Below are 25106 nucleotides of genomic sequence, written 5' to 3'. Positions count from 1 at the left end.
AGCGAGTACAATGTGCGCTTGCGCGGACACGCCCCATATGAATTGCCCCGGGCGGACACGCCCCTGTCTCATTGGCCTCAGGCGGCCCCGCCCAAACTTTTCTTCCTCACTTTACGGCACAGCTGGGAGCCTCTGCCTTAGAGGACTAGAGAGGAATGTCGCAATGTTGGGGGTAGAAAACTCTGGATTTGCGACTGCAGCGCTGCTTTTCCGGCCAGTACAGAGCTGCTGGGAGGCTGGTAGGGGTGGTGAGGCCCGAAGCAGGTAAGAAGCCTGCTCCCTACTTTGGTTTGTTGATATGTGGGTCCGGGCAGGGGACCGCTTTGCGGTCCACGGAGATCTAGCGTATCTGTGCCCCATTTCCAATTCTGGCAAGAATTCTCAGCGACACTCCTGTTAGCCCCCTCTCCGGGTTGCCACACACACACGCCCTGTATTTCCCCGCCCCCGACCTCCGTTTCCTAGTTCTACTTTTCATTCATCCCTCAGACTTTTCACTGAATGGTTTCTGTGCGTTGGACTCCAGAAAGTCAGAAGCAAATGAAATAGTTTCAGCTTTCTGAAGCGCTCTGTCAGAGACGAGGAGATAATTCGCAGTGGTAGTAAAGTAAAATTAAAGTAGGGAGAAAAAAACCTACAGGATACTCTTGAGCATGAATGTGTAGAAAGACTTGAGGAACCCCTTCCAAGGTGACCTTTGAGTCACTCTTAATTTTTGTTAAAAGGCTAGTGAGCAGTAGGTGGTCAAAGAAATAGAAGCAGAAAGTACAAAAGCATGTGCTAGTACTGGCCGAAAGAGTAAAAAGTTAATCAAAGAATATAGCTGGTGAAAACCATCCAAGTGTAGGGCTACCCTTTAAAAAACATCGTTGTAAAGTGGTTAGGGGCAAGCGTGTGGGCCACAAGACTGTTTTCAAGATGGGAGTCTTTTGGGCATAAAAATACCATGGAACTGAGAAGACAATTTATTGGTACGAGTTAGAAAACCAAGAATACTCGTGGCTTTCAATCTTGTATGCACGTTAGAGTCACCTGGGAAGCTTTTTAAATATAAAACCAATGCAGTTGCTCCACCTGAGACCAATTAAACCCAGGTATCGATATTTTCTTTAAATTGATGAGTAAGGCTGTGAGTTAAAAACCATTCAACTGCCTTTCCCTCTGGCACAGTTCCATCCTTCAGTCTTAATCAGGCCCACCTCAGTTACTGCTCTCTTTTCTTTTCCCTTCCATCCAGGGTTGATCAGCTGGGGATCCAGGCTTCCAGCTCCAAGCCATCCTCATTTCTTTCCCCCAAAAGATCAAAGCTAGGCTAATGTATGAGATCCAAGAGCAAACTTCAGACCCCTAGAGATGAGTACAATACACAGTGCCTTGCCAGTTTAGAATCTGTGTTTTATAATTCATCAATCATTTAAGTAAGGAATGAGAGAGATTTAAGATCAGCCCTATTAGGACCTCGTAGTATTAGGAAAAACAAACCTTTAAAAGAATTATTTTGGCAGGCAGAGAAAGTCTGTGTAAGGCAAAGCCCAAGCCATTGAATGGTTTAACTAGGGTTAATTCGAAAACTTACCAGCCACCAGATAAGAGTGAGTCACCATTGTCTGGTGTGACTAGAGTTTAGTATGAAAAGTAGGGGCGGGACAGAGATGAAGATGAAAAAGTGGGTATGAACAGATAATGAAGAGCCTTGAATTCCATGCTAAAGTGTTTAGGTTATATTCTACAAGCAATTAATATGTATAATAAAGATGTATAAAATAAAATACATAGAAACAAATGAAGTTATTTTTATTGAAAGTTGTAAAAATATAAAAACATGTGTGATGGAGTTACATATGCGATTCCTTACACATTAAATAACATCAGGCAGCAGGTCTGTTGTTCAGTAACTCAGTCATGTCCCACTCTTTGCGACCCCATGGACAGCAGCACGCCAGGCCTCCCTGTCCATCACCAATTCCCGGAGTTTACTCAGACTCATGTCCATTGAGTTGGTGATGCCATCCAACCTCTCATCCTCTGTCGTCCCCTTCTCTTGCTTTCCATCTTTCCCAGCATCAGGGTCTTTGCTCATGAGTCAGCTCTTCCCATCAGGTGTCCAAAATATTGGAGCTTCAGCATCAATCCTTCCAATGAATATTCAGGATAGATTTTCCTTTAGGTAAATGATTGGATCTCCTTGCTGTCCTTGCTGTCCAAGGGACTCTCAGGAGAAATCTCCAACACCACAGTTCAAAAGCATCAATTCTTCGGTGCTCAGCCTTCTATGGTACCAGGTCTAATTATGTAATTTCAAAATAGTGATGAGTATAAATTTTATTTTGAGACACCTGTAACAACTTTAATGTGATTTGGAAGTATTTTCCTATTGGTGACAAAGACACCAGTAATATGAGGATTATTGACTACACTTATTGAAGATGTTAAATTTCAGCTAGAGGTTATTGCAATGGCACCCCACTCCAGCACTCTTGCCTGGAAAATCCCTTGGATGGAGGAGCCTGGTAGGCTGTAGTCCATGGGGTTGCTAAGAGTCGGACACGACTGAGCGACTTCCCTTTGACTTTTCACTTTCATGCATTGGAGAAGGAAATGGCAACCCACTCCAGTGTTCTTGCCTGGAGAATCCCAAGGACTGGGGAGCCTGGTGGGCTTCCTTCTCTGGGGTCGCACAGAGTCGGACACGACTGAAGCGACTTAGCAGCAGCAGCAGAGGTTATTGAAAAGATGCAATTTTTTTCCCTAATCCAAGTTCATGGAACCGTTAATTCTAGCCACCTTCTGGTCCAGGGATCCTAGATTTATAAATAGCTCACTGTAATGGTTTTAAACAAGATCACAACAGATCAAGTAAGTGTTTTGGAAAGGTACTTGAGCAGTGTTCACTTCTCAGCCTTTCTGTTGGAATCAGCATAGGGAACTGGCAATTTATTTTTTCCTATAATTTAGTTGCAGTAACTGCTACTGATCTACTGTTGCCTAATAATTTGAGAACTCAGCTTGTGGCTATCTATATAGGATAAGTACAAGGAAGTAAATTGGGAAAGATAGGGCTATTTTTTTTTTTGATAGGGCTATTTTTGTTGAAATTATTTAATGCTATGCTGTAGTTTGTACTTAATTTTGGTAGACAATGGAGAAATGTTTAAAAACTTGGAGCAGGATAATGAAACTAGAGTTCTATTTGAAAAATAATTAGCAGTAATGTACAGATTGCATTTATCAAAAGAGAAGATAGAAATGAAGAGGCCAGACCAGCAATTAATTAAATTTTTTAAAAAACTAAATTTTATCATAAAGCAATCTCTAAAGAGTCTACTGCTGCTGCTGCTAAGTCGCTTCAGTCGTGTCTGACTCTGTGCCACCCCATGGACTGCAGCCCACCAGGCTCCTCTGTCCAGGGGATTTTCCAGGCAAGAGTACTGGAATGGGGTGCCACTAAGTTCCTTTATTTCCCCAGTGTGACCAACCTAAAGGAAAAGATTGGACTAAATTACATGCCTTTCAACAAAGAGGTGCACACCTGTGTAGAGATCTGTTAGCATTTTTCCAGGTCAAGAGGCTAGCCCTTTCTTTTGTATTATAAGGATAATGTTAGAATGTCTAATAAGCAGTGACTTTACCATGTATCTGGGCTTTCCTGGTGGCTCAGACGGTAAAGCTGCAGTGCGGGAGGCTCAGGTTCAATCCCTGGGTTGGGAAGATCCCCTGGAGAAGGAAATGCCAACCCACTCCAGTACTCTTGCCTGGAAAATTCCATGGACTGAGGAGCCGGGTAGGCTACAGTCCATGGGGTCGCAAAGAGTCAGACACGACTGAGCAACTTCACTTTACCATGTATCTAGGTTCCTAGATGTTGCCAAGGCCTTTCTTGGTTATATTTCCGTCTACACCTGTGAGGCCTACAGTTGTGACTTTTTTTAAGGAAAAGACTCATCTCCTTGCCAATCCCCTTCAACCTTCTTTGCTGGGTAAATGCATCAGTAAACAAAAAGGAAGTCCTCAAGGCCTAGGGAACCCATCTTTTTGGAAATTGACCATTCCCAGACTATAGAAAACTTACTGCTCAAACCCCAGTGACTCCCCAAATGATGTGCCTTTTTAACCATATTATTAAAAACATTAAATTTGAGGCCCAGGTGTTACTAAACCAAGTAAGTAATGTAAAGTTAGTTTTCTGAACCAGATTCTATTTTCTTCAGCATGACTAGTTTATATTCACTAGTCTATCTACCTATTGGTATGGTTCAAGTTTCCTTTACTTAGGGAATGGGGGAACAGGTCTATTTTAAAGCAGTATTCTTGAAATTTCTGAGGGATTTTCATTACTTACAGAAAATCTCTGAAAGTTCCTTTCTCTGGCTTCCAATTAGATGACTACACCTTTGAACATTCATCCGTTATAAAAGCACTAGAACACAGTTGTGATACTGAAACAATTGTCCTGGTCACGGTTACTTTTTTTGAGCATCTATATTGTAGATTTAAGAAATCTTAGGCCTGCCCTCCCTCACGGCCAAAAAAATAAGTAAATGCTGTCTCAGAGTAGTGTGATGGGTTAAATTCCTTCAAAACAGTAACTTGTGGATTTCTGGCTATAATTTTCCCATTACTGTTTATTGTAGCAACTTCGCACTTTAACAGCTAAAATATGTAGATGCTGGAAATGTTTAGTCCTATTTAATAATATGTAATTCAGACCTCATCAGATAACTCAGCAAGTATTTGTGTTAATTAACATTTAAAGATAAATTCTGTATGTCACAATTGGGTCCCATCAGACCCTGTTTTCCTATCAGCACAATAAAACAAATTCATTGTTTTATTTGTTCATTAAATATTTATTGAGCACCTGCTATTCGCCAAGCACATTTTTGAGACTCATTAAAGAGGAGTTTGTACTAACAGTTTACCTTTTAACTATGGAAAAAAATAATTTACCAGACTTTGAAATCTACAAGACAAATAATTTAAAAACGATGCCTTTTTCATTCTCTTTTAAACCAGATGTCTGCATACAGCTACTGTGTGTGCAGTGATTATTTATGAAACCAGGCAGATTATAACTTCAGCTTGACCACATCTTATCACCTAAGGTATAATGTTAGCTATATACTAAATAAAATTCTGTCTACTCCTTTGTAAAATATATCTTACTCAAACCTCTCATTAAAAGTGTCCTCCCCATCCACTATATTTACAGTCCCAGTCATTTCAAATTTTACAATTAAGTCATTTCTCAAAAAATTTAAACAAAATCATTTCTAGAAAAGGCTGGTATTTACACCAAGTATATAGGAAAGGGGAAGAAAAATTGTGACACAATTATAGATGAAACCTTTGAAGTGTAATGGTAGACTAAGAATAAAAATTTTTTTTCTGATCCGTGACCCCTTAACCATGCCTAATAAGTAACAGAACCATAAATAGAGAGCCTCAGTGCTAGAAGAAATCCTAAAAGGTTACTTAGTCTATCTCCCTGGCCCAAGGGAGGGCCAGATGGAATTTATGGCTGATGAGTTACCAGGCATCATCATCATACCAAATAGTTTTTCTGCTTTGAGAGCTGAATTCCTCTGTTGGTAAAAGATTCATGTGAGAGGTATATTGTTCAAATTTATAAATAATTTGGGGCTTCCCATGTGGTGCTAGTGGTAAAGAACCTACCTGCCAGTGCAAGAGATGTAAGATACCTGGGGGTTCAATCCCTGGGTTGGGAAGATCCCCTGGAGGAAGGCACGGCAACCAGCTCCAGTGTTCTTGTCTGGATAATCCTGTGTACAGAGGATCCTGGCGGGCTATAGTCCATGGGGTCACAGAGTCGGACCCCAACTGAAGCGACTTAGCACACACACATAAATAACTTATAAAATTGAAAAATCTTACGTTTTTAACAATCTTGTGTTTTCAGGCACTGAAGATAGCAGGCATGAGTGAAAACTAATCTCTGTCTTTAAGAAAGATATAAAATCTTGATGGTAATTTTTACATGCCACTTGATACAGATCTCTGGATGGGTTAGGCTAGCATTAAAAGGAAATGTTTAATTAGGGGAAATTGAAACCAAAAAATAAGACTTCAGCTTCCTTCCTGAAAATTTTTCTGCTTATGCTGACATGAAAAGCACATTTGTTCTTGAATGTGATTCATTTTGTGAAATTACAAATGGAATTATACATGAAAAGTTGGATGTAATCTAATTTTAATGAACATCAGATTATGTTTAAATATTTGTGTTTGAAAGTTTGTGCAAGAGAGATTAGACTTACTGTTTTTTTCCTAGAGGACATAAGTGAGACCAGCAAGTCAAAGAAACATATTTTGCGCGCGCGCGTGTGTGTGTGTGTATGTGTTAGTCGTGTGGACTGTAGCCTGCCAGGCTCCTCTGTCCATGAAATTCTCCAGGCAGGAATACTGGAGTGAGTTGCCATTTGCTTCCCCAGGGGATCTTCCTGACCCAGGGATCAGACCCCGGTCTCCCACATTGCAGGCAGGTTCTTTACCGTCTGAGCTACCAAGGAAGCTCCAGATAGATTTTCAGTTCAGTTCAGTTCAGTCGCTCAGTCGTGTCCAACTCTTTGCGACCCCATGAATCGCAGCACGCCAGGCTTCTCTGTCCATCACCAACTCCTGGAGTTCACTCAGACTCACGTCCATCGAGTCAGTGATGCCATCCAGCCATCTCATCCTCTGTCGTCCCTTTCTCCTCCTGCCCCCAATCCCTCCCAGCATCAGAGTCTTTTCCAATGACTAGATAGATTTTAGGTGACTGTAAAAGTGAGAGGTGCTACATTTCTTTCTTGAATGAATGAAAGTAGCTGTTTTTCCTGGTTCTATACTCATTAGAAAAAGGGGGGAAATAAAGCAATATCAAAAGTTAGAAGAAAAAAGTTAAAAAGTATTAAAATCCTATTCTTAAAACTGTATTATTATAGATAGCTATCATCCTTGACTAATTTTGTACAAATTTTTATATAACCTTTCTTTTCACAGCATATTATGAGCATCTTTCTATGTCAATAAATTATTTTTTAATGGCTGAAAAGTATTCCACTAAATGGAAACCCTGTTATTTTACCAGTCCTCTTTTAAACTTTGGGATTATTTCCAGTTTTTCTTTTACAAATATTACTGTGGTAAACATCCTTGTTAAATTTTTGTATGTATCCTAAAGTTTCATTTAAGATGAATTTCTGAAAGTGTAATACCTACATATTTCCAAAATATTAAAATATAATGGCAAATTATCCTTCAAAAAACTCACATTAGTTTACACTCCTGTTTACAGTGAGACTGCATTTTCCTGTAGTTACTCAGCAATGCCCGTTATTATCAGTTTTCCCATCTTTGCTAATTTAACAGGTGAACGATGAAATCTTAATTCAACGTACATTTCCTTGATTACGAGTAAGATGTTGGGTATCTTTTCATGTGTGTATTGGCCAGCTGTATAAAGTGTTTTTAAGCTCTATTTTCTTTTAATATTTTTGTTTCACTTTTTAGTGTTTAAATTTCACTCGATCTGAAATAGAATTCAATATGAGGTCTGAAATAGGGATCTAGCTTCATTTTTTTGCTAATCAAATGATTAACAAATTGTCCCAGTGTCATTTAATTTCCCAGTTAGCATATCCCAAACGTCACTACACAGTTAGTGAGGTGTTAATAGATACTATACCAAAACAAAACAAAAAGTGTTTCATTGGTCAAAGGAGCTGGGAAAGAATCAGACTGAGAAAAGTTAAGTTTCTGTATTGCAGAACCTCTCCTAGCCTCTCATATGCCTGTGTGCATTGTGATTCAACAATAAGGAGTTTGGGGATGTAGCGTTTCCCTAACTTACTTAACCATGTAATCTTTTTCTTTCCTGAAATGCCTATAAAATTCTATGAAACTGTGCTGTCCAAAATAGTAGCCATGGGACTTCCCAGGTAGTCAAGTGGTTAAGATTCCGAGCTTTCAGGGCACTCAATCCCTGGTTGGAGAACTAAGATCCCATATGCCACGAGATGCAGCTGAAAAAAAACAAAATAGTAACCACTGCCCACATGTAGCTATTTAAATTTGAGTTAAAATTAAATAAAATCAGTCCTTCAGTCTCACTAGCCCTTTGCAAGTGCTCAATAGCTAGTGTGGCTAGTGGCTACTATATTGGACATTGCAGATGAAGAGCATTTCCATTGTCACTGAAAGTCCTACTGGACCGCACTGCTGTAAGACATAGTGATCATTGAAAACGTGGAATAATCCCTAAATTTCTCCCACTGATTTGTACCGTCTTCATCATCATATTTAAAATGTCTAACTGCATGGATTTGTTTTTTTACAGTTGTATTGACTTAGCTATTTCTGCTCTAATATTACACAGCTAGTTGTAAGTCAGACTCCTGCATGTTTTTCCCTGAGAGTAGAAATGAAAAATTCCTTCATGGGGTAGGAAGTTAGACTAAAAGGAATTAAAGTCCTTTATACATCTAAGGGGCTTCTCTGGTGGCTCAGCTGGTAAAGAATCCACTTGCAGTGCAGGAGACCTGGGTTTGATCCCTGGGTTGGAAAGATTCCCTGGAGAAGGAAGCAGTTACCCACTCCAGTGTTCTGGCCTGGAGAATTCCATGGACTATTCCATGAGGTCGTAAAGAGTCGGATACTACTGAGCGACTTTCACTTACACTTCTGAGGCTCAAAGGTACAAATTTCTTTGCAGAACATGATTCATATCAGGTGAGTATCCATTTATCCATTTATTCTACAATTACTATTTACTGAGCATATGCCCCAACAAGTTTTGTTGAAGGTCCAGGGGACCAGAATGGTAAGCAAGTTTAGGGAGAGAAGGTTCTTTATTCTCTTATGATTATGGAGCTTATGTTTTTGGCCTCGGGGAGAGGGTGAAAATATTAATGAAGAAACAGGGAAAAAGGAACTGTCAGATAACCACAAGTGCTGTCTATTTCGGTTCCACAAGGAATTGAAATTAGAGGACAAGAGAGTGGTGGCCTCTTGTTTTGGATGAACATGGGAGAGCTCTCTGAATAAGTGGCATTTAAACTGAAATTCGGAGAAGGCAATGGCACCCCACTCCAGTACTCTTGCCTGGAAATCCCATGGACGGAGGAGCGTGGTAGGCTGCAGTCCATGGGGTCGCTGAGGGTCGAACACGACTGAGCGACTTCACTTTCACGTTTCACTTTCATGCATTGGAGAAGGAAATGACAACCCACTCCAGTGTTCTTGCCTGGAGAATCCCAGGGACGGGGGAGCCTGGTGGGCTGCCGTCTATGGGGTCACACAGAGTCGGACACGACTGAAGTGACTTAGCAGTAGCAGCAAACTGAAATTACCCAACACATGGTGCCAACCACTAGAAGGTTCAGGCACAGCTAGTAGCCCAGCCCTCAGGAGGAAGAAAACATGGCGTGTTTGAGGAAAGTTGGTGTGGCTGGAGCTTAGTGGGCAAGGGGGAAGAGTAATGGAAATGAGGTTGGAGAGGTGCCTAGGGCCATGTAATCATTGGAGGGTGGGGTGGGAGGTGGGAGGAGGGGTTGTAAGCAGCTAGGGTGGGAAGTTCACATTTTTTCCTGAGTGTGATAGTGTACTGCCAGAAGACAGGACAGATGTGAGCTCACTTAAATGTTTGAACAATTACTCTTGACAGCTGTATGGTGAATTTACTGGAGGGGTCAATAGTAGAAATAAGGAGACGTGTTAGGCTATATCAAGATAAGAAATAATGATGGACTTGACTGAGGTGGTGGTAGTGAAGATGGAAAGTGTTGGGACAGGTCCAGAACATTTCGGCTGTAGAATCAGCAAGACTTATCAATTGGTATATTAGGGAATCTGGTTCCTAAGAATTAGTGATTTATGTTACAGGCCTATCAAGTATGAAAGTGTTAGTCACTCAATCATGTCTGATTCTTTGTGACCCCCTGGGCTATACTTCAGTCCATGGGATTCTCCAGGAAAGAATACTGGAATGGGTTGCCATTCCCTTCTCCAGGGGATCTTCCTGACCCAGGGATCGAACCCAGGTCTCCTGCATTTCAGGCAGTTGGTAAAGAATCTGCCTGCAATGCAGGAGACTGGAGACGTGGGTTCAATCCCTGCATTAGGAAGATTCCCTGTAGAAGGAAATGGCAACCCACTCCAGTATTCTTGCCTGGAGAATCCCATGGACAGAGGTGCCTGGGGTTACAAAGAGTCAGACATGACTGAACCACTGACCACCACCTCTAGCTATCAAGTATGGAGACTGACTAAACTGTTCCATTGAAGTGTCCAAGCCAGCAGAGTAGGGTGAATGAAGCAGAGATAATTGCCTTCCTCTGGTGCAAAAGTGCTCTGCTAATCTCTTATTTTAAAAATCTGTGCTGATGTTGCATTTTATGCTGTTATATCCATGTTCATGTTAATAATTAAGGTATTGTAAGTCACTGATTAAAATATATTTAATATATTTAGTATTTAAGATATTAAAAAATATTTAAATTGCTTAGCTCTTTTCCCCTAATGCTTGTGAAATTGAAGCTCTAAGAAGATACATTGGAGTTAGCCTATGTTTGATTTTTGGTGTGTGTTGAATCTTGCTAGCAGCTAGCCATGTATATATAGGAGCGCTGACCACATTTGTGAGCAGTTGCAGTTTGATACAACTTAAAAACTGAAGGGAGTGAGGAGGGGGAAAGGAAATCACATTTAGAAACTACTGACTGTTAGAATCTTCACTTAAAATGAGTAAACAGCTGCACTTTGCAGTTTACAGTGTTTAAAAACATAAGTGAATGAAGCTGTTCCTTTTTTTTTAAGGAACTCTTACTGAATAATTTGGGGGGGGAATGAACAAAGGTCACAGTTCTGAGATGGTAGGTTTTCTTTGGGGCTTTACAGTAACGCTTATCTGGATCACTACTGTTACTTTAACCACAACAGGCATATTATCCCAAAAGTTACGAGAATTGCTACATACTTTAAAATGCTTATTAATTAAAATCTTGATGTGTATTTTTGATCTTATAAAATGAATATTTACTCACGCATCTATAAAGTAGACAGTTCTTATATCTACTAATTAAGCATTTCCTCATTAAAAATTCCCATTGAATCAGCAGTAATACCTCTAGTTAAAGGTTAATCTCTAAGATATTTTAACAAATAGCCTCAATGCTTTATTAGACCCCTAAAAGCTCTTAAAATTAATTCAACCTATGCATTTACAACAGATTACATTATAGTGGTCTAGACCAGAGACTGGCAAAGTTTTTGTCTAAGAGGCCAAACAGTAAATATGTTAGACTTCACAGGCTACTGAGCTCTTAAAGCTGAAAAGCAGCCATAAAAGACTTCCCTGGTGGTTCAGTGGTAAGACTCCTCGCTCCCATTGCAGAGGGCTCAGGTTTGGTCCCTGGTCGGCGAACTAGATCCTACCTGCTTCAAAGGAAGAGTTTGCCACCACCTGTAAGACCTGTCACAACCAAATAAATAAATAAACATTTTTTAAAGTAGCCATAAAGAATATGTGAACACATGAGCATGATTTTGTTCCAGTAAAACTTTAGAGCGGAAGGGAAGATTTTAAAGATGAGAGCTTAGAATTGTAGAACCCTATAGCTAGAGGTGGTGGTGGTGGTCATGGCTTCAGTCATGTCTGACTCGTTGTAACCCCAGGCACCTCTATCCATGGGGTTCTCCAGGCAAAAAAAATGGAGTGGGTTGCCATTTCCTTCTCCAGGGAATCTTCCTGACCCAGGGATTGAACCCACTTTTCTAGAGTCTCCTGTATTGCAGGCAGATTCTTTACCACTGAGGCACTGGGGAAGCTCATAGCTAGAAGAATCTTGTAGAAATCATAGAATCACTTGGAAACATCTTAAAAATACAGGTGCCCAGACCCTCCCCCCAGAGATAGATCGTGTGTTTAAAATCCTCATAGATGGTTCTGACGTGCCTCCCTGGGTAGAACCACTATTTATCTGGTCCAAACCTCACTTTACAAATGAGAAAACTGAGACCCAAGGGTTTTAAATGTCTTATCCAGAGTCAAACAACTGGTTGATTGCAGATCTGAATTGAATCCCAAGTCTGCTGACTCCCAACCTAGTGTTTTTCCTACTGAACCGGCAGCTTCTTGCCTTACTTACATCAGCAGGAAATCAGAATGGTTCTTGTTGAGTTATAATTTTCCCTTTAATTTTTACTTAATTGCCTGGTTTTTATAACAGAAATATTCAAGTCATATGCACCTTAAGGATTTTAAGATGAATATTAAAAAATAGTCTCTTGTTAAGATTAAATATTTTAGGAAGTGTTCTATACTTTGAGTGCAGTGTTCACTTAGCTACAGAAGTTGGAAGGTATAATAAAGTGAACCCCAGAACCACAAGGCTTGAGCGCGCTGACGACGCCCTAACAGCAGTGCTTCACTCAGGTCGAGAGACTGCTGTTCTGTGGTGGTAGCCTTCACCTCTGCTTATGTCAAAGGTGATGTTCAAATGCACAGTCGTGCCCTGGCTGGAGCTATCTTTGTGGCTTTGTATAAAGAGACAAACAGACTCTTTATTTTCAAGAAATCTTTAAGGTCCATTATAACCACCCAAAATATGTAGGGAATGGGGAAGGAAACAAGTTTACCTTGAGAGTTTGCTGTCTACCAGAGAACGTGTTAAGTCTTTTCAGTCATGTTTTTAATTCATAAAGCAGCTCTGAGAGACAGGTTTTATTATTACCTCATTTTACTCATGAGGAAAATGAGGCCCGGAAAGAGGATGAATAGCTTGCCAAGCCAGTCACACAGTTAGCAAGTGGAAGTCAGCCCAAACTCAACGCCTCCTGGCTCCAAAACATAGGACTGTACTGTATTTTGTTGAGTTTTACACAGAACTATGAGGAAGTCATTGTGTCCCCAGTATTCCTATACCATCCACCAAGACCAAAAACATAGATTTTTTAATTGTAAAGGCATTTACCAATAATCAACAGAAGAAAACAGACAAAACACAAAGCTAAAGCAAAAACGGATATTACAGTATAAAAATTGTATATGCCTTATTTCCCTTAATTTGTATTTCCTGACTCCCTTTAAAAGTATTTCATTCATCTGACAAACATTAATTGTACCTCAGATATGCTAAGTACAGTGCTCGCCATATAGAAAGGAAATATCCCTAGGATGGTTCTAAATGGCTCCTGGTTCTTGTACTAGGTCTGCTCCCATCTCTTTTTTTTTCTCCCCTTACCCCATTAATGATGGGATCATTGCCCTCTGGTCACTCCAACAAAATCCTCCAAACTGTTTCTTAACTCTTCTCTCTTATCTACCTTCCTCTGATCCCTTACTGATTCTGTCTATAATATCTTTTCCTCCTCGCCTCTCTCCTACTACCATTTCCCCTGGTTTAGGTCATATCCTCCTCCTACCTTTCATTAAAAATCAAATTGATCTCTTATCTCTAATGGGTCTCCCTACCAGTTAATCCTATATACTATGCCTGAATCATCAGTCTTTCTAAAGCATTGACATAGCCATTAATGGCTCCCCATTTCTTCCAATATAAGTTCTAGACTTTATACCTGGAAATCAGTTTATCAGCACCTAACTTCTAATAATCTTCCTCCAGCCTTCATCTGCATCACTGTTTGCACTTCATTCCAGCCAGAGTGGACTAAACTTAAAGGCACTTTCCTTGTCTCTGCCTTCTTAATGCCCTTCTCCATGCATCCACCTCTCTGCTTTTCAAGAGCCCACTTTTATGCCACTTTCTCCTTGAAGACTTTCCTGATTTGAGCTCTCCATCCATTTCCCTTTTGAATTCATTTTATTTGTGGTTTACCAGTTTTTTTCTTTTGAGTATAAGCCACCTTACACATCTTTATATTTTCCATGACACCTGCTTTAGCTGTGTATGTGTTAGTCACTCAGTCGTGTCCGACTGATTGTTACCCCATGGACTGTAGCCCACCAGGCTCCTCTGTCCATGAAATTCTCCAGACAAGAATACTGGAATGGGTTGCCATTTCCTTCTCCATCTGCATTAGGTACTTGATAGGAATTTATTGAGTAAAAGAGATGTATATATTCATTATGGGTTCATTATAACATAATAGGGTTAAGCTCAGTGAGGGTAGAAACTATGACTTTTATTCCCATTTTGATTTTCTAGCCCCTTAGCACATAGGAACCATTCAGTAAACATTTGTTCAGTGTGATACACTACAGTTGTCAGTTGCTGGGATGTAAATTTCCTGATGACCCAGTAGATATCCAGAAATGCTACCTTGTATTTTTTAAAATGTTAGTTACCTATGTTTCTTCATTTAATATTGACACATACCCTATGGTAAAAGTCATGTATTAATATTCTCACTTTACAGAAAAGGAAACTGGCTTAAAGAAATGAAGTAGTTTTTATGATGACATAGCCACTGGGCAACAGAATGGAGTCTAAAATTCAAGTCTTAAGATGTGAACTTTGGCATCCATTTTCTTGGCCAAGGTGGTTTGACCAGTTTGGTTTCATTTGCTTTAGAATTGTTACAGCTAACCTATTGCAATCATGCTGTATGGAACAGAATTAAGTCCTTGATTGCCACATTACCTATATGTCAGATGTTTTCAAAATCAAACAAAGCACAAAAACTATTTTCTAGAGAAAATCTTGACCCTGCTTGTGGACACACTCTCCACGGCTAGATGCATGTCTATTCAGACACCCTTCTTGTGAGCTGCTATCCCTAGTTGGATTTGCTCTTAATGTACAGGACTGATCTCAGCTGGCAGCTTAGAGAGCAGGTCTCCAGGTATTTAGCAAGCATTGCAATCTGGCCCTTACCACTCCTAGTAGTCACTGAAGACATGCAGGAGAGAGTCAAGAAGCCTTGCTCAATGCACATGCAGTCATTCCTTTTTCATACTCATATATTCTTAAATACAGTCCCATCAGCAACCAGCTGAGCACCTAGCCTCTCCACAGCTGCTGCTGTTTTCTCTTTTCCCATCAGACTGAATATTAAAGATCATTATTAGAAATAGTACTGTGAAATTATTTCATCTTTTACAACAATATTATATACCCCATATGCTGCTGCTGCTAAGTCACCTTAGTCATGTCCAACTCTGTGCGACCCCATAGACAGCAGCCCACCAGGCTCCCCCGTCCCTGGGATTCTCCAGGCAAGAACACTGGAGTGGGTTGCCATTTCCTTCTCCAATGCATGAAAGTGAAAAGTGAAACTGAAGTCGCTCAGTCGTGTCCCACTCTTCACGACCCCATGGACTGCAGGCTACCAGGCTCCGCTGTCCATGGGATTTTCCAGGCAAGAGTACTGGAGTGGGGTGCCATTGCCTTCTCTGATATACCCCATATATGTTATATATATTAATGTCCCATAATGTAAAGATGTTATGGGCATTCATTATGATAACTCCATGTTTTTTATGAAAATTTCTTGAGAGAAATCTGTCTGACCTTAATACAAAGAATGCTTTTACCTCTCCTGAGCAGTTGCTTTGTTTTTCCCTTATGGACATTGTGAATGTTTAACTTAACACTCTGTAGTTAGCTGCCAAAAGCTAAGAGCCAAATTTGTGGCCCACCCATAACAAACGTGCTGTATGCCTCGTTAATTTTCTTCCTGGCTCCAGTTTAGGCCTCTGCTCAAGTTATTCTTTCTTCTTAAGAAAAATCTTAATTCATGCCATCTTATTTTATATAGATATATACACTCATCAACAGCCTTGTATTCGTTTTGAAATAGTTCATATTATGATATTCTGTATGCACAGAAAAACCATCTTTGGTGCTTCCTAATTACATCATTACTTTAGCTTTCTTTTCTTCAGGAGTACATTTATTTCACTCTGTGGGTTTTTGCAGGGTTTTGATTATATGAAAATGATTGTGTCAAAAAATGTTATTGTTTTAATACTCGAACCAAGTGGTAAAATAACTGATCTAATGGCCAGAATTGATTAAATTGATGTCACTATTCTAGCCCAGTCTTTCATAGCAGTATTATTTTCTTATAATACACTTTGCTTTGTACTCTCAATCTGCATGGGACAATTTATTGCTTTGTGATTTCTAGAAATATTGTTATGGTGCCAAGTGAGTGCATAAGCAGTAAACTCTGAGTTTAAATGTCATATCAACATTACCACACTTATCAGACTTCTTGTCTCTATCAACACCTTGCTTAAGAGGATCATGAGCATATAAATCTTACTATATGACTTGTCTTGCTCCCACTCTTAATTTAGTCATGCCTTCATTTGAACAAGATGTATAAATGGATACTTGTTTCCAAACCGTATTTGCTTTGATTGGTTTGGACCTCTATCCAAATTCTTATTGTCTTACTGTTATCCAATTAATAACATAAATACTATTTGAACAACATTTTATTTTATACTCTTTTTAATACCTTCAAGTAAAATTATTTGGCCTTTTCTACAACTCTCTGGGCCCTTTCTACAGATAACTAGAAACAAGGACAAAAATCAGATGATACCAGCAAATCAGTGGTAGAACTAGGGCTAGACCCAGATCGCCTGATTCCTTTGCCACACTTCACTGCCAAAAGAATTTCTAAGTTACATTATAAACACTGTATAGTCTTTATCTTACCCCTTGAGGTTAAAGACGGGAAAGACTGTCATTCATGTTACTAACAGGGAAGACTCAGGAATGAATTTCATTTGTATTTCTCCCATTGTTTTCTGTTCTTGAAATTACAGTTCCTTTTAACTGCAACTCTAATCACTGTCACTTTCCATCATGCAATGAGGAAGCAATATTTTATCTTATCTCTTGAAAATTAATGTTGAAATGGAAACTATTTCCCTTAGTAATTAGTAACATTTAAATTGGACTCTGAAAATTCATCTTTAATATAATTTGCCATTCTTTTAATGCATATTCATTAAAGGGGTGAATACATGGTTAATGATATAGAGTTTGATAGAACAATTAGTTACAATTTTAACTAATCTCAGCATTTAAAGAGATTTTTAATTTCATATGGAGAATTTCCAAAATTTTCATTCTGGTTGTTAAACTAGAGGTTTGTTTTTTTTGTTTTTTTTTTGTTTTTTTTTTTTTAATGTTTATCCTTAACCATGCATGGTTGCTAAACACTTGACAATTATGTATAATCTTTACCCCAAACCTTGTAAGAGCAACTGCTATTTATGATCCCCATTTTACAGTCAAGTATCTTAATCAACAGTAAATATTGTCTTCTGCCTCTCCTTCAGCTTCAGGAATTTCTGAGCAGCTGGTCAGTACAAGATGGACCCAGTAGTCTTGAGTTACATGGACAGTCTTCTGCGGCAGTCAGACGTCTCACTCCTGGACCCTCCAGGCTGGCTCAATGACCATGTTATTGGGTTTGCCTTTGAGTACTTTGCCAACAGTCAGTTTCATGACTGCTCTGACCACGTCTGTTTCATCAGCCCCGAAGTTACTCAGTTCATCAAGTGCACTGGCAACCCAGCAGAAATCGCCATGTTCCTTGAACCCTTGGACCTCCCCAATAAGAGAGTTATATTTTTAGCCATCAATGATAATTCCAACCATGCAGCTGGGGGAACCCACTGGAGCTTGTTGGTGTATCTGCAAGATAAAAATGGCTTTTTTCATTATGATTCTTATGGTAGTAGTAACTCATTCCATGCAAAACAGGTAGCAGAGAAACTAGAGGCTTTCTTAGGCAGAAAAGGAAACAAACTGGCCTTTGTGGAAGAGAAAGCCCCTGCTCAACAAAACAGCTATGACTGTGGGATGTACGTGATCTGTAACACTGAGGCCTTGTGTCAGAACTTCTTTAGACAACAGCCAGAATCACTACTGCAGCTACTCACTCCCACATACATCACAAAGAAGAGAGAAGAATGGAAAGATCTCATTGCCAGACTTGCTAAAAATTAGCTGTTGAAATGTATTTGACTTTTGAAGTCTCTTTCTGCCTGTCCCCATGAATTGGATGGCTGCAGTCTCAGTGCCTGAGGGAAGATGCCTAGGAGAGGAAAGCTTAGAATGCTTACTTTCTCCCGAGAGAATGTTGTCCTCCACATTATCCTAATGCAAAGTGTCACTTTAACCCTAACTTCAGAGCAATATGTTCTGTCAAGATGTCTTCAAAATATGCACCAAAACTGATTAATTCCCTTTTGGGCTCCCTTATCCACATTGGTTTAGTCCAAAGAAAAAAGGTTGACCTGTAAAACAAATTGAGAATATGTGAAATTTAGAAGCAAGAAGAAAATCATACAGCAACCAAAAACTTACTGCACAGCCCACATATTTCAAGAGATCAACTAGCTAGAAGCAGATCAAGACCTAACCTAATTCAAGATTGAAGTTTTATCAGTTACTCAGTTCTGTGATACCTCCTCTTCCATTCAACAAGCAAAGGCTTTCCCAGCTATAACCTTTGCCAATACTTGATAAAGATGGTGTTAGCCCATAGTCACCCATCTAATTCCTGGAGCACTTTAAGAAAGGGGGAATCTTAAATAACTTTGTTAAAATTAATACCTGTGGTGGACCTCTTGTTTTGCATCTGAAACTTAGTCAAAGTTCATTTATTTTTGAGATACAAAGGAGAAAAAGTGACCTTTCTTAATTCTTTCACTTAATTCAAAATGCAGACAGTGTAATTTTTGAAATGTGGAACCAAGAGTAAAATGAAATGCTGTTCCTTCTAAATTATGGATGTGTTTTTACAGTTATTTCAAATAACAATTTAAGTGATATATACACATATTCTATTCTTAATGAGGATTAGATTGCAATGTATATGAGACTTGAAAGCTAAAGATTAGCTTCAGCTGTGAAACTTATAATTTCAGCTACCTTCCTAGCCTAACCCTGCCCCCAGCCCTCATGGCTCAAAATAACCTCACCACTCAGTGACCACAGAGGCAATAGCCCAGTTCCTTTTAGTCAGGAAGGGAAAACCCAGTAAGTGTAAATAAGTACAGGTCACATAGCAGGCATAAATTGAAACTAAAAGTCAAAGAGAAAGCCACCAAAAAAGTTTTCATTTCAAGTCAGTATATTTGAAATAATTAAGGATATCTAATGGAAGCTGGGAGCAGGGGAAAAAAAAATGAGGAACAGGCAGTCAGGCATAGAGGTGGGATAGGGAGGGAGGAAGAGCAAAAGGGCACCATTGCTGAAGCCAGGAGTGTAGATAATGATAAGGCAATATTTCAATAACTGTTGGCTTAGGCATATAGTCTAAACTGAAAAGCTCAGATTCTTCTCTGGGAAAAGTTGCTGTCTTTCTGATAATGATAATGTATATCTAGATGTCAGATTGTCTCCATCTTAAAACAGTACCTATGGGAGCAGTCTTTCCTGTCCCAGAAAGAAATTTTTTGACCTAAACTAGTACAGTCTTAAAAATTGAAACCAAAGGTCTCCTTTCCAGATACATAGCATGATTGAATTGTACCACAAGTTAGTCTGTGTAAAAGTTGGAATATGTCATTTGTGTTAGCATTGTAAATGACAGGAGAACTTAAGAGTCTACTTGTAATGTTTTACTCGATAGCAGCCTGTAAGTTATACACCTGCATGACCATACACCATAGATGTTACATGGTACGTAATAGGGAAAAGATCTTTTGTTGGTATTGTGTTCCCTTGTTTTAGAGTCAGAAAGATCCAGTTTGCAAAGTTCAGCTTCAAAATATTCAGTTTTAAGCAGGTTATTCAAAATAGGATTGAGCAGTTACCACACTGAACCATCCTGCTTTCAGATACCCTTTTATTTTTATCTTTAGTTTTTGCTGTATCCATATTGACTACATGGTTTAATAATATTCCATTGAAGTGGCAAAGTAGAATTTCTCAGTCATGTGACTATTTACTGATACTAAATTTTTTCTGCCAGCACTTAGAAAAGAAAAGGTTCAAAGAAATTTACATCCCATTGTGTGGGAAAGAGCATGAATGTTCTGATCAGTCCAAGCAGTATCAGTTATAAACTTATAGTCTGGGGCAGGTTTGAGATTCAGTAGCCTCATCTGCAAAATGAAATTGTATTTGATTTTACCAATTTGGGTCCTCTCCCTTTTTTTTCTTGATAAGTCTGGCTCAAGATTCATCATTAAGTTTTGCTTATCTTTTCAAAGCACCAGCTTTTCATTTCATTGATCTTTTCTGTAATTAAGTCCATCTGGTCTAATGTGTTACTTAAGGTTTATGTTTCTTTTTCTGTCTGGATGATCTGTCTGTTGATATAAGTACGGGATTACTGTTGATTTCACCATTTATTTCTGTTAATATTTGCCGTATATATTGAGGTGCTCCTCTGTTGGGTGCATATATATTTGCAAGTGTTGTATCTCCTTGGATTGATCCCTGATCATATGTAGTATCCTTTGTCTCTCGTAACAGTCTTTTAAAGTCTATTTTGTCTGATAGAAGTATTGCTACTCGGGCTTTCCTTTGATTTCTATTTGTGTGAAATACCCTTTTCCATCCCCTCAGTTTCGGTCCGTATGTGTTTCTGGATCTGTGAGTCTTTTGTAGGCAGCATATATACAGGTCTTGTTTTTGTATCCATTTGGTCAGTCTGTGTTTTTTGGTTGGAGCGTTTAGTCTGCTTATATTTAAGACAATTATAGGTCTGTATGTTCTTATTGCCGTCTTGTTCATTGTTTTGGATTTGTTTTTGTAGGTCTTTACCCTCCCCCTTCTTTTGTTCTTGTCTCTTGTGACTTGGTGACGATCGTTAGTGTTATATTTGGATTCCTTTTTCTTCTTTTGTGTATATCTAGTATAGATTTTTGGTTTGCTCTTACCATCAGGTTTTTGTCTAGCAGTCTGTTACATGTGTGATTAAGTTGCTGATCTCTTAATTTAAAATACGTTTAAAATACCCTGCATTTGTACTCTTCTCTTATGATTACTGTTTTTGATATCATACTTTACATCTAATTGTTTTGTTTATCCCTTAAATGCTTATTGTGGATACAGATGACTTTATTACTCTTATATTTCAGCCTCCCCACTAGCTTTGTGTGTGGGTGATTTCTTACCTTTCCTGTGTGTTTGCCTTTACAGATGTGGGCTTTTTTGCCTAGAGAAAGTCTTTTAACATGTGTTACAAAGCTGGTTTGTTGGTGCTGAATTCTTTTAGCTTTTGCTTATCTGTAATGCTTTTAATTTCTCAAGCAAATCTGAATCATAGCCTTTCTGGGTATTTTTGGTTGTAGGTTTTCCCTCTCAGCACTTAAATATATCATGCCACTGCTTTCTTGCCTGCAGAATTGCTGCTAAACATTAGCTTATAGCCTTACGGGAGTTCCTTGGTATGTTGTTTGTTGCTTTTCCCTTGATGCTTTTAGTATTCTCTGTTCATGTTGCATTTTTGTCATTTTGATTACAGTGCATCTTGGTATGCACTGTCTTTGGATTAATCCTTTATGGGACTCTGCTTCCTGGACTTGGGTGACTCTTTCCTTTCCTAGGTTAGGGAGGTTTTCTGCTAGTATCTCTTCAAATATTTTCTCAGGCCGCTTCTCTCTCCTCCTCCTGGGACCCTTATAGTGCAAGTATTAGTGTGCCTGATGTTGTCCAGAGGTCTCTCAAACTGTCCTCATTTCTTTTCATTCTTATTTTCGTTTTCCTATTGAACAACAGTGATTTCCACTACTCTCTCTTCCAGCTCAGCAGTCTGTTCTTCTGAATCATTTCATCTACTATTGATTCCTTCTAGTGTATTTTTCATCTCAATTATTGTATTGTTCATCTTTGGTTGTTCTTTTATATATTTTCTAACTCTTTGTTAAAAACTTCTAACTTTTCTGTGCATCTCTTCTCCTCCATAGTTCTTTGGTCATCTTTACGATTATTACTCTGAACTCTTTCTGTGCCTGTCCCCACTTCACTTATTAGTTCTGTATTTTTATCTTGTTCCTTCACCTGGACCATTTTCTTCTGCCTCTTTTTGTCTGACCAAGCTGCTGTTTGTATTTGTGTGTGTGTTTAAACTTTATTTTGTATTGGGGTGTAGCCGATTAACAATGGCATGGTAGTTTCAGGTGAACAGTGAAGGAACTCAGCCATATGTATGTTTTTGCATATGTGGTAGGTTACTTACTTTTCCTGACCTTGGAGAAGTAGCCCTCTGTAGGAGGCGTCCTGTGTATTCCAGTCGTGCATTCCCCTCTTATAACCCAAACTATATGCTCTAGAGGTTCCTCCTGAGAGGTCTGCATGGGCCCTTCTGTCGTGGCAGGCCGACTATACGGGTTGTCGGCTAAGCTTGGTAAGCCCCTAGTCTGTTTGGTTCCCAGGCCTTGCCTTGTGCAAATTCTGCTGCCTGCTGTGTCACAGGCCTGTCCCTAGGTGGCCAGTTACGGAATCCTAAGGTGACCTGGGGCAGAGTCCGGGTCCTGAAGACTTGGGGGCTGTTGCCCACCTACTGGCAGGTGAAGCCAGATCCTGGGGTTGGTGCCAGACTACCAGCAAGCAGAACTGGTTCCTGAAGTCTGGCTTCAGGGCCCAAAGTTCCCAGAGCTCCTTTCAGATCATTGGTAGGAAAGCACCAGTTCCTGACACAGTTGGGTATGGAGTCTGGAGTGTCCTGAAGGTTGTGTTGCCCTGCTCGTGGGCAGGGGCACAGCCCACCTGGTCCCAGGGTAGAGTCTGGTCTGCGTTGTAGTATCATAATTCTCTTGCTTCACCCCCTGGTGGATGAAGCCAGTCTAGGGCTTGTGCAGCTTTCCTGTCCGCCAGTTTGTGGAGCTGGGTCTTGGCCCTCTGGTAGGCTGAGCCATGTCTAGGGCCACGTTTAGGTGGCTGTGAGCTCTTGAGTCTTTAAGCTGCCTGTCTGCTGGTGGATGGGACTGTGTCCCCACCCAGTTGTTCGGCCTGAGTCATCCCAGCACTAGAGCCTACAGGCTGTTGGGTGGGGCCAGGTCTTGGCACTAATGAGCCAATATGGCAGCTGCCAGGAGCGTTCTTGTGGTCGAATGTTCCCCAGTATTACTGCCACTGGTTATCTGTACCCCTTGGGTGAGCCACAGCCACCCTCACACCTCTCCAGGAGATTCTCCAAGATCAGCAGTAGGTCTGGCTTAGGCTCCTATCAAATTTTTGCTTTTGCCTTGGGTCCCAGTAAGCATGAGATTTTGTATGCTTCCTTTAGGATTGAAGTCGCTATTTCCCCTAGTCCTGTAGGGCTTCCATAATTAAGCCCCACTGGCCCTCAAAGCCAAATGCTCTGGGGGCTCGTTTTCCAGTGCCAGACTCCCAGGCTGGGGAGCCTGACGTGGGGCTCAGAACTCTCACTTCTGTAGAAGAACCTCTGCAATATTATCCTCCAGTTTGTGGGTCACCTACCCAGGGCATATGGGATTTAACTGTGTCGTGAGTCCACCCCTACTAGCCAACTCGTTATGGTTCCTTCCTTATGCCTTTAGTTGTAGAAGATTTTTGCTGGTAGTTTCCATTATTTTTTTCAGCCATGGTTGTTGTGCAGATAGTTGTGATTTGGGTGTGCTTGTGAGAGGAGATGAGCTCAGGGTCTTTCTACTCCGCCACCTTGGTCGCTCTCATTATTCTGATTTTATAGAAAAGAAACAAACTTACTGGAGCTCAGTCACATGGTTGCCGGTGACAGGGCCACGATTCTAGTGCGGGGTCTCCATCTCCTTACGCTCTATCCACCTGTACTGTCTCCCTCTCCCAGAAAATGATAGCACATCTCCTTGCTTGAACATTTTAAATATAATTTTGTGTCACTTTATGAATTTCCTAAATTCAGCAGGTAGATTATAGAAACCAATAATGAGAAACTGTCTTTCTCAATTAACTGCTACGTGATAGAACCTATATAGTAACTGGCTTTGTTTTATATATTAGGTCATATTTGGATCAGCTGCTGACATCGAAGTACTGATCTAAAACATTTAAAAGCCCTACATTGTACTTTCAGATGTCATGAATCTGAAAGATGGGAAGTAGAACAAGAGCGGCAGCCTAGGCAATCGAAGTTTTCTTGTGTAAGAAAAACTAACATGTCAGTGTCAAAGGAAGTGGTAGCCAGCTAAAGTGTCAGTAATAGGCAAGAGTTACCATTATTCAGGTACAAATTAACCTTGGATCTTCCTGCAGTTTGGGTTAAAAGACAAAAGAAGAATTACTGCCTGCCTCTTTTTCCTCCATGTACCAAAACAGAGCAGCCTGTATTTAGAAGAAAACCTTTCCCACACAATGCAGGCTGGGACATGTTTCTCTGCACAGGGCCATGCTTTCCTCACCAGCTCACACTCTAGCTAGCTCTCCACAGCTGCTACCTCAGTCTTCATTCCTCAAACCTGCAAAGCCCTCACCTCCTCCCACACTCTCCAGCTTCAGAGAGAAAATAGGCACGGTCATGAACTACAGCTTTCCTGACACCAAAACTACGAGTCTTTCTGTCCCCACCTCTGAGCCTTCCTCATTCCTATTGCATTGACCCCCAAGCTGTGGCTAATGCCTTCACCTGTGCTCAGGGGTTGTGCGCAGAGAGCTCCTTCACACCCAGCAGCAGCAGTCGCTCTACTGGCCCCTTTGCATCAGCATTTAGATGTATTAAATCTTCTGTCTTTAAATAAAGCATGACCTCATGTCCCCCTGTAAATACTGACCTTTTACTTTCTTCCTCTTTACAGCCAGATCTAAAAGTGTCAAAAGTTTCTCACCTCCTGCCCACCTCTCAACCCATTTTAATCTAGACTGTTCCCATCACTCTACAAAAATTCTCAGTAGGACTACTAATGGTTCTCATTTTACTAGTCCTCCTGGCACCATTAAACCCTCCTTTTCAAACAACTCTTCCTTTAATTGATGTGCTATCTAGTTTTTCTAGTACTTCTTTGACCACTCTTTCTTAATTGCCAGTTTCTTGTCTACTTGCTGTAGATTCTCAGGTTTTGATTCCCAAATCCTTTTTCTCATTCTGTACATACTTCCTAGGCTCTCCCATCTTTTCCCCAGGCCAGTGATAGATGTGGGCACATCTCTACTCTATCCTCTCCTGAACTCTCCCAAACCTCTACCTGAATATCCACTTACAGCCAACTAGACATTCTCCCTTGCATATTTCAC

General features: G+C 40.1%; 1 protein-coding gene across 1 annotated transcript; it reads left to right on the top strand.

Annotated features, from left to right (window-relative positions):
* Positions 1-94: 94 nt before the first annotated feature.
* SENP8 (SUMO peptidase family member, NEDD8 specific) lies at positions 95-18707 on the top strand. The gene is made up of 2 exons (XM_006056914.4): positions 95-264; positions 17255-18707. The coding sequence occupies exon 2, from the start codon at positions 17289-17291 to the stop codon at positions 17925-17927; it is 639 nt and encodes a 212-aa protein (XP_006056976.1). The 5' UTR covers positions 95-264; positions 17255-17288; the 3' UTR covers positions 17928-18707.
* Positions 18708-25106: the final 6399 nt, after the last annotated feature.

The sequence above is a fragment of the Bubalus bubalis genome, chromosome 11, assembly GCF_019923935.1.
Source record: "Bubalus bubalis isolate 160015118507 breed Murrah chromosome 11, NDDB_SH_1, whole genome shotgun sequence".
Lineage (NCBI taxonomy): Eukaryota > Metazoa > Chordata > Mammalia > Artiodactyla > Bovidae > Bubalus > Bubalus bubalis.
The sequence above is the reverse complement of the archived record's forward strand: the minus strand, read 5'-3'. Positions and strand labels throughout refer to the sequence as shown.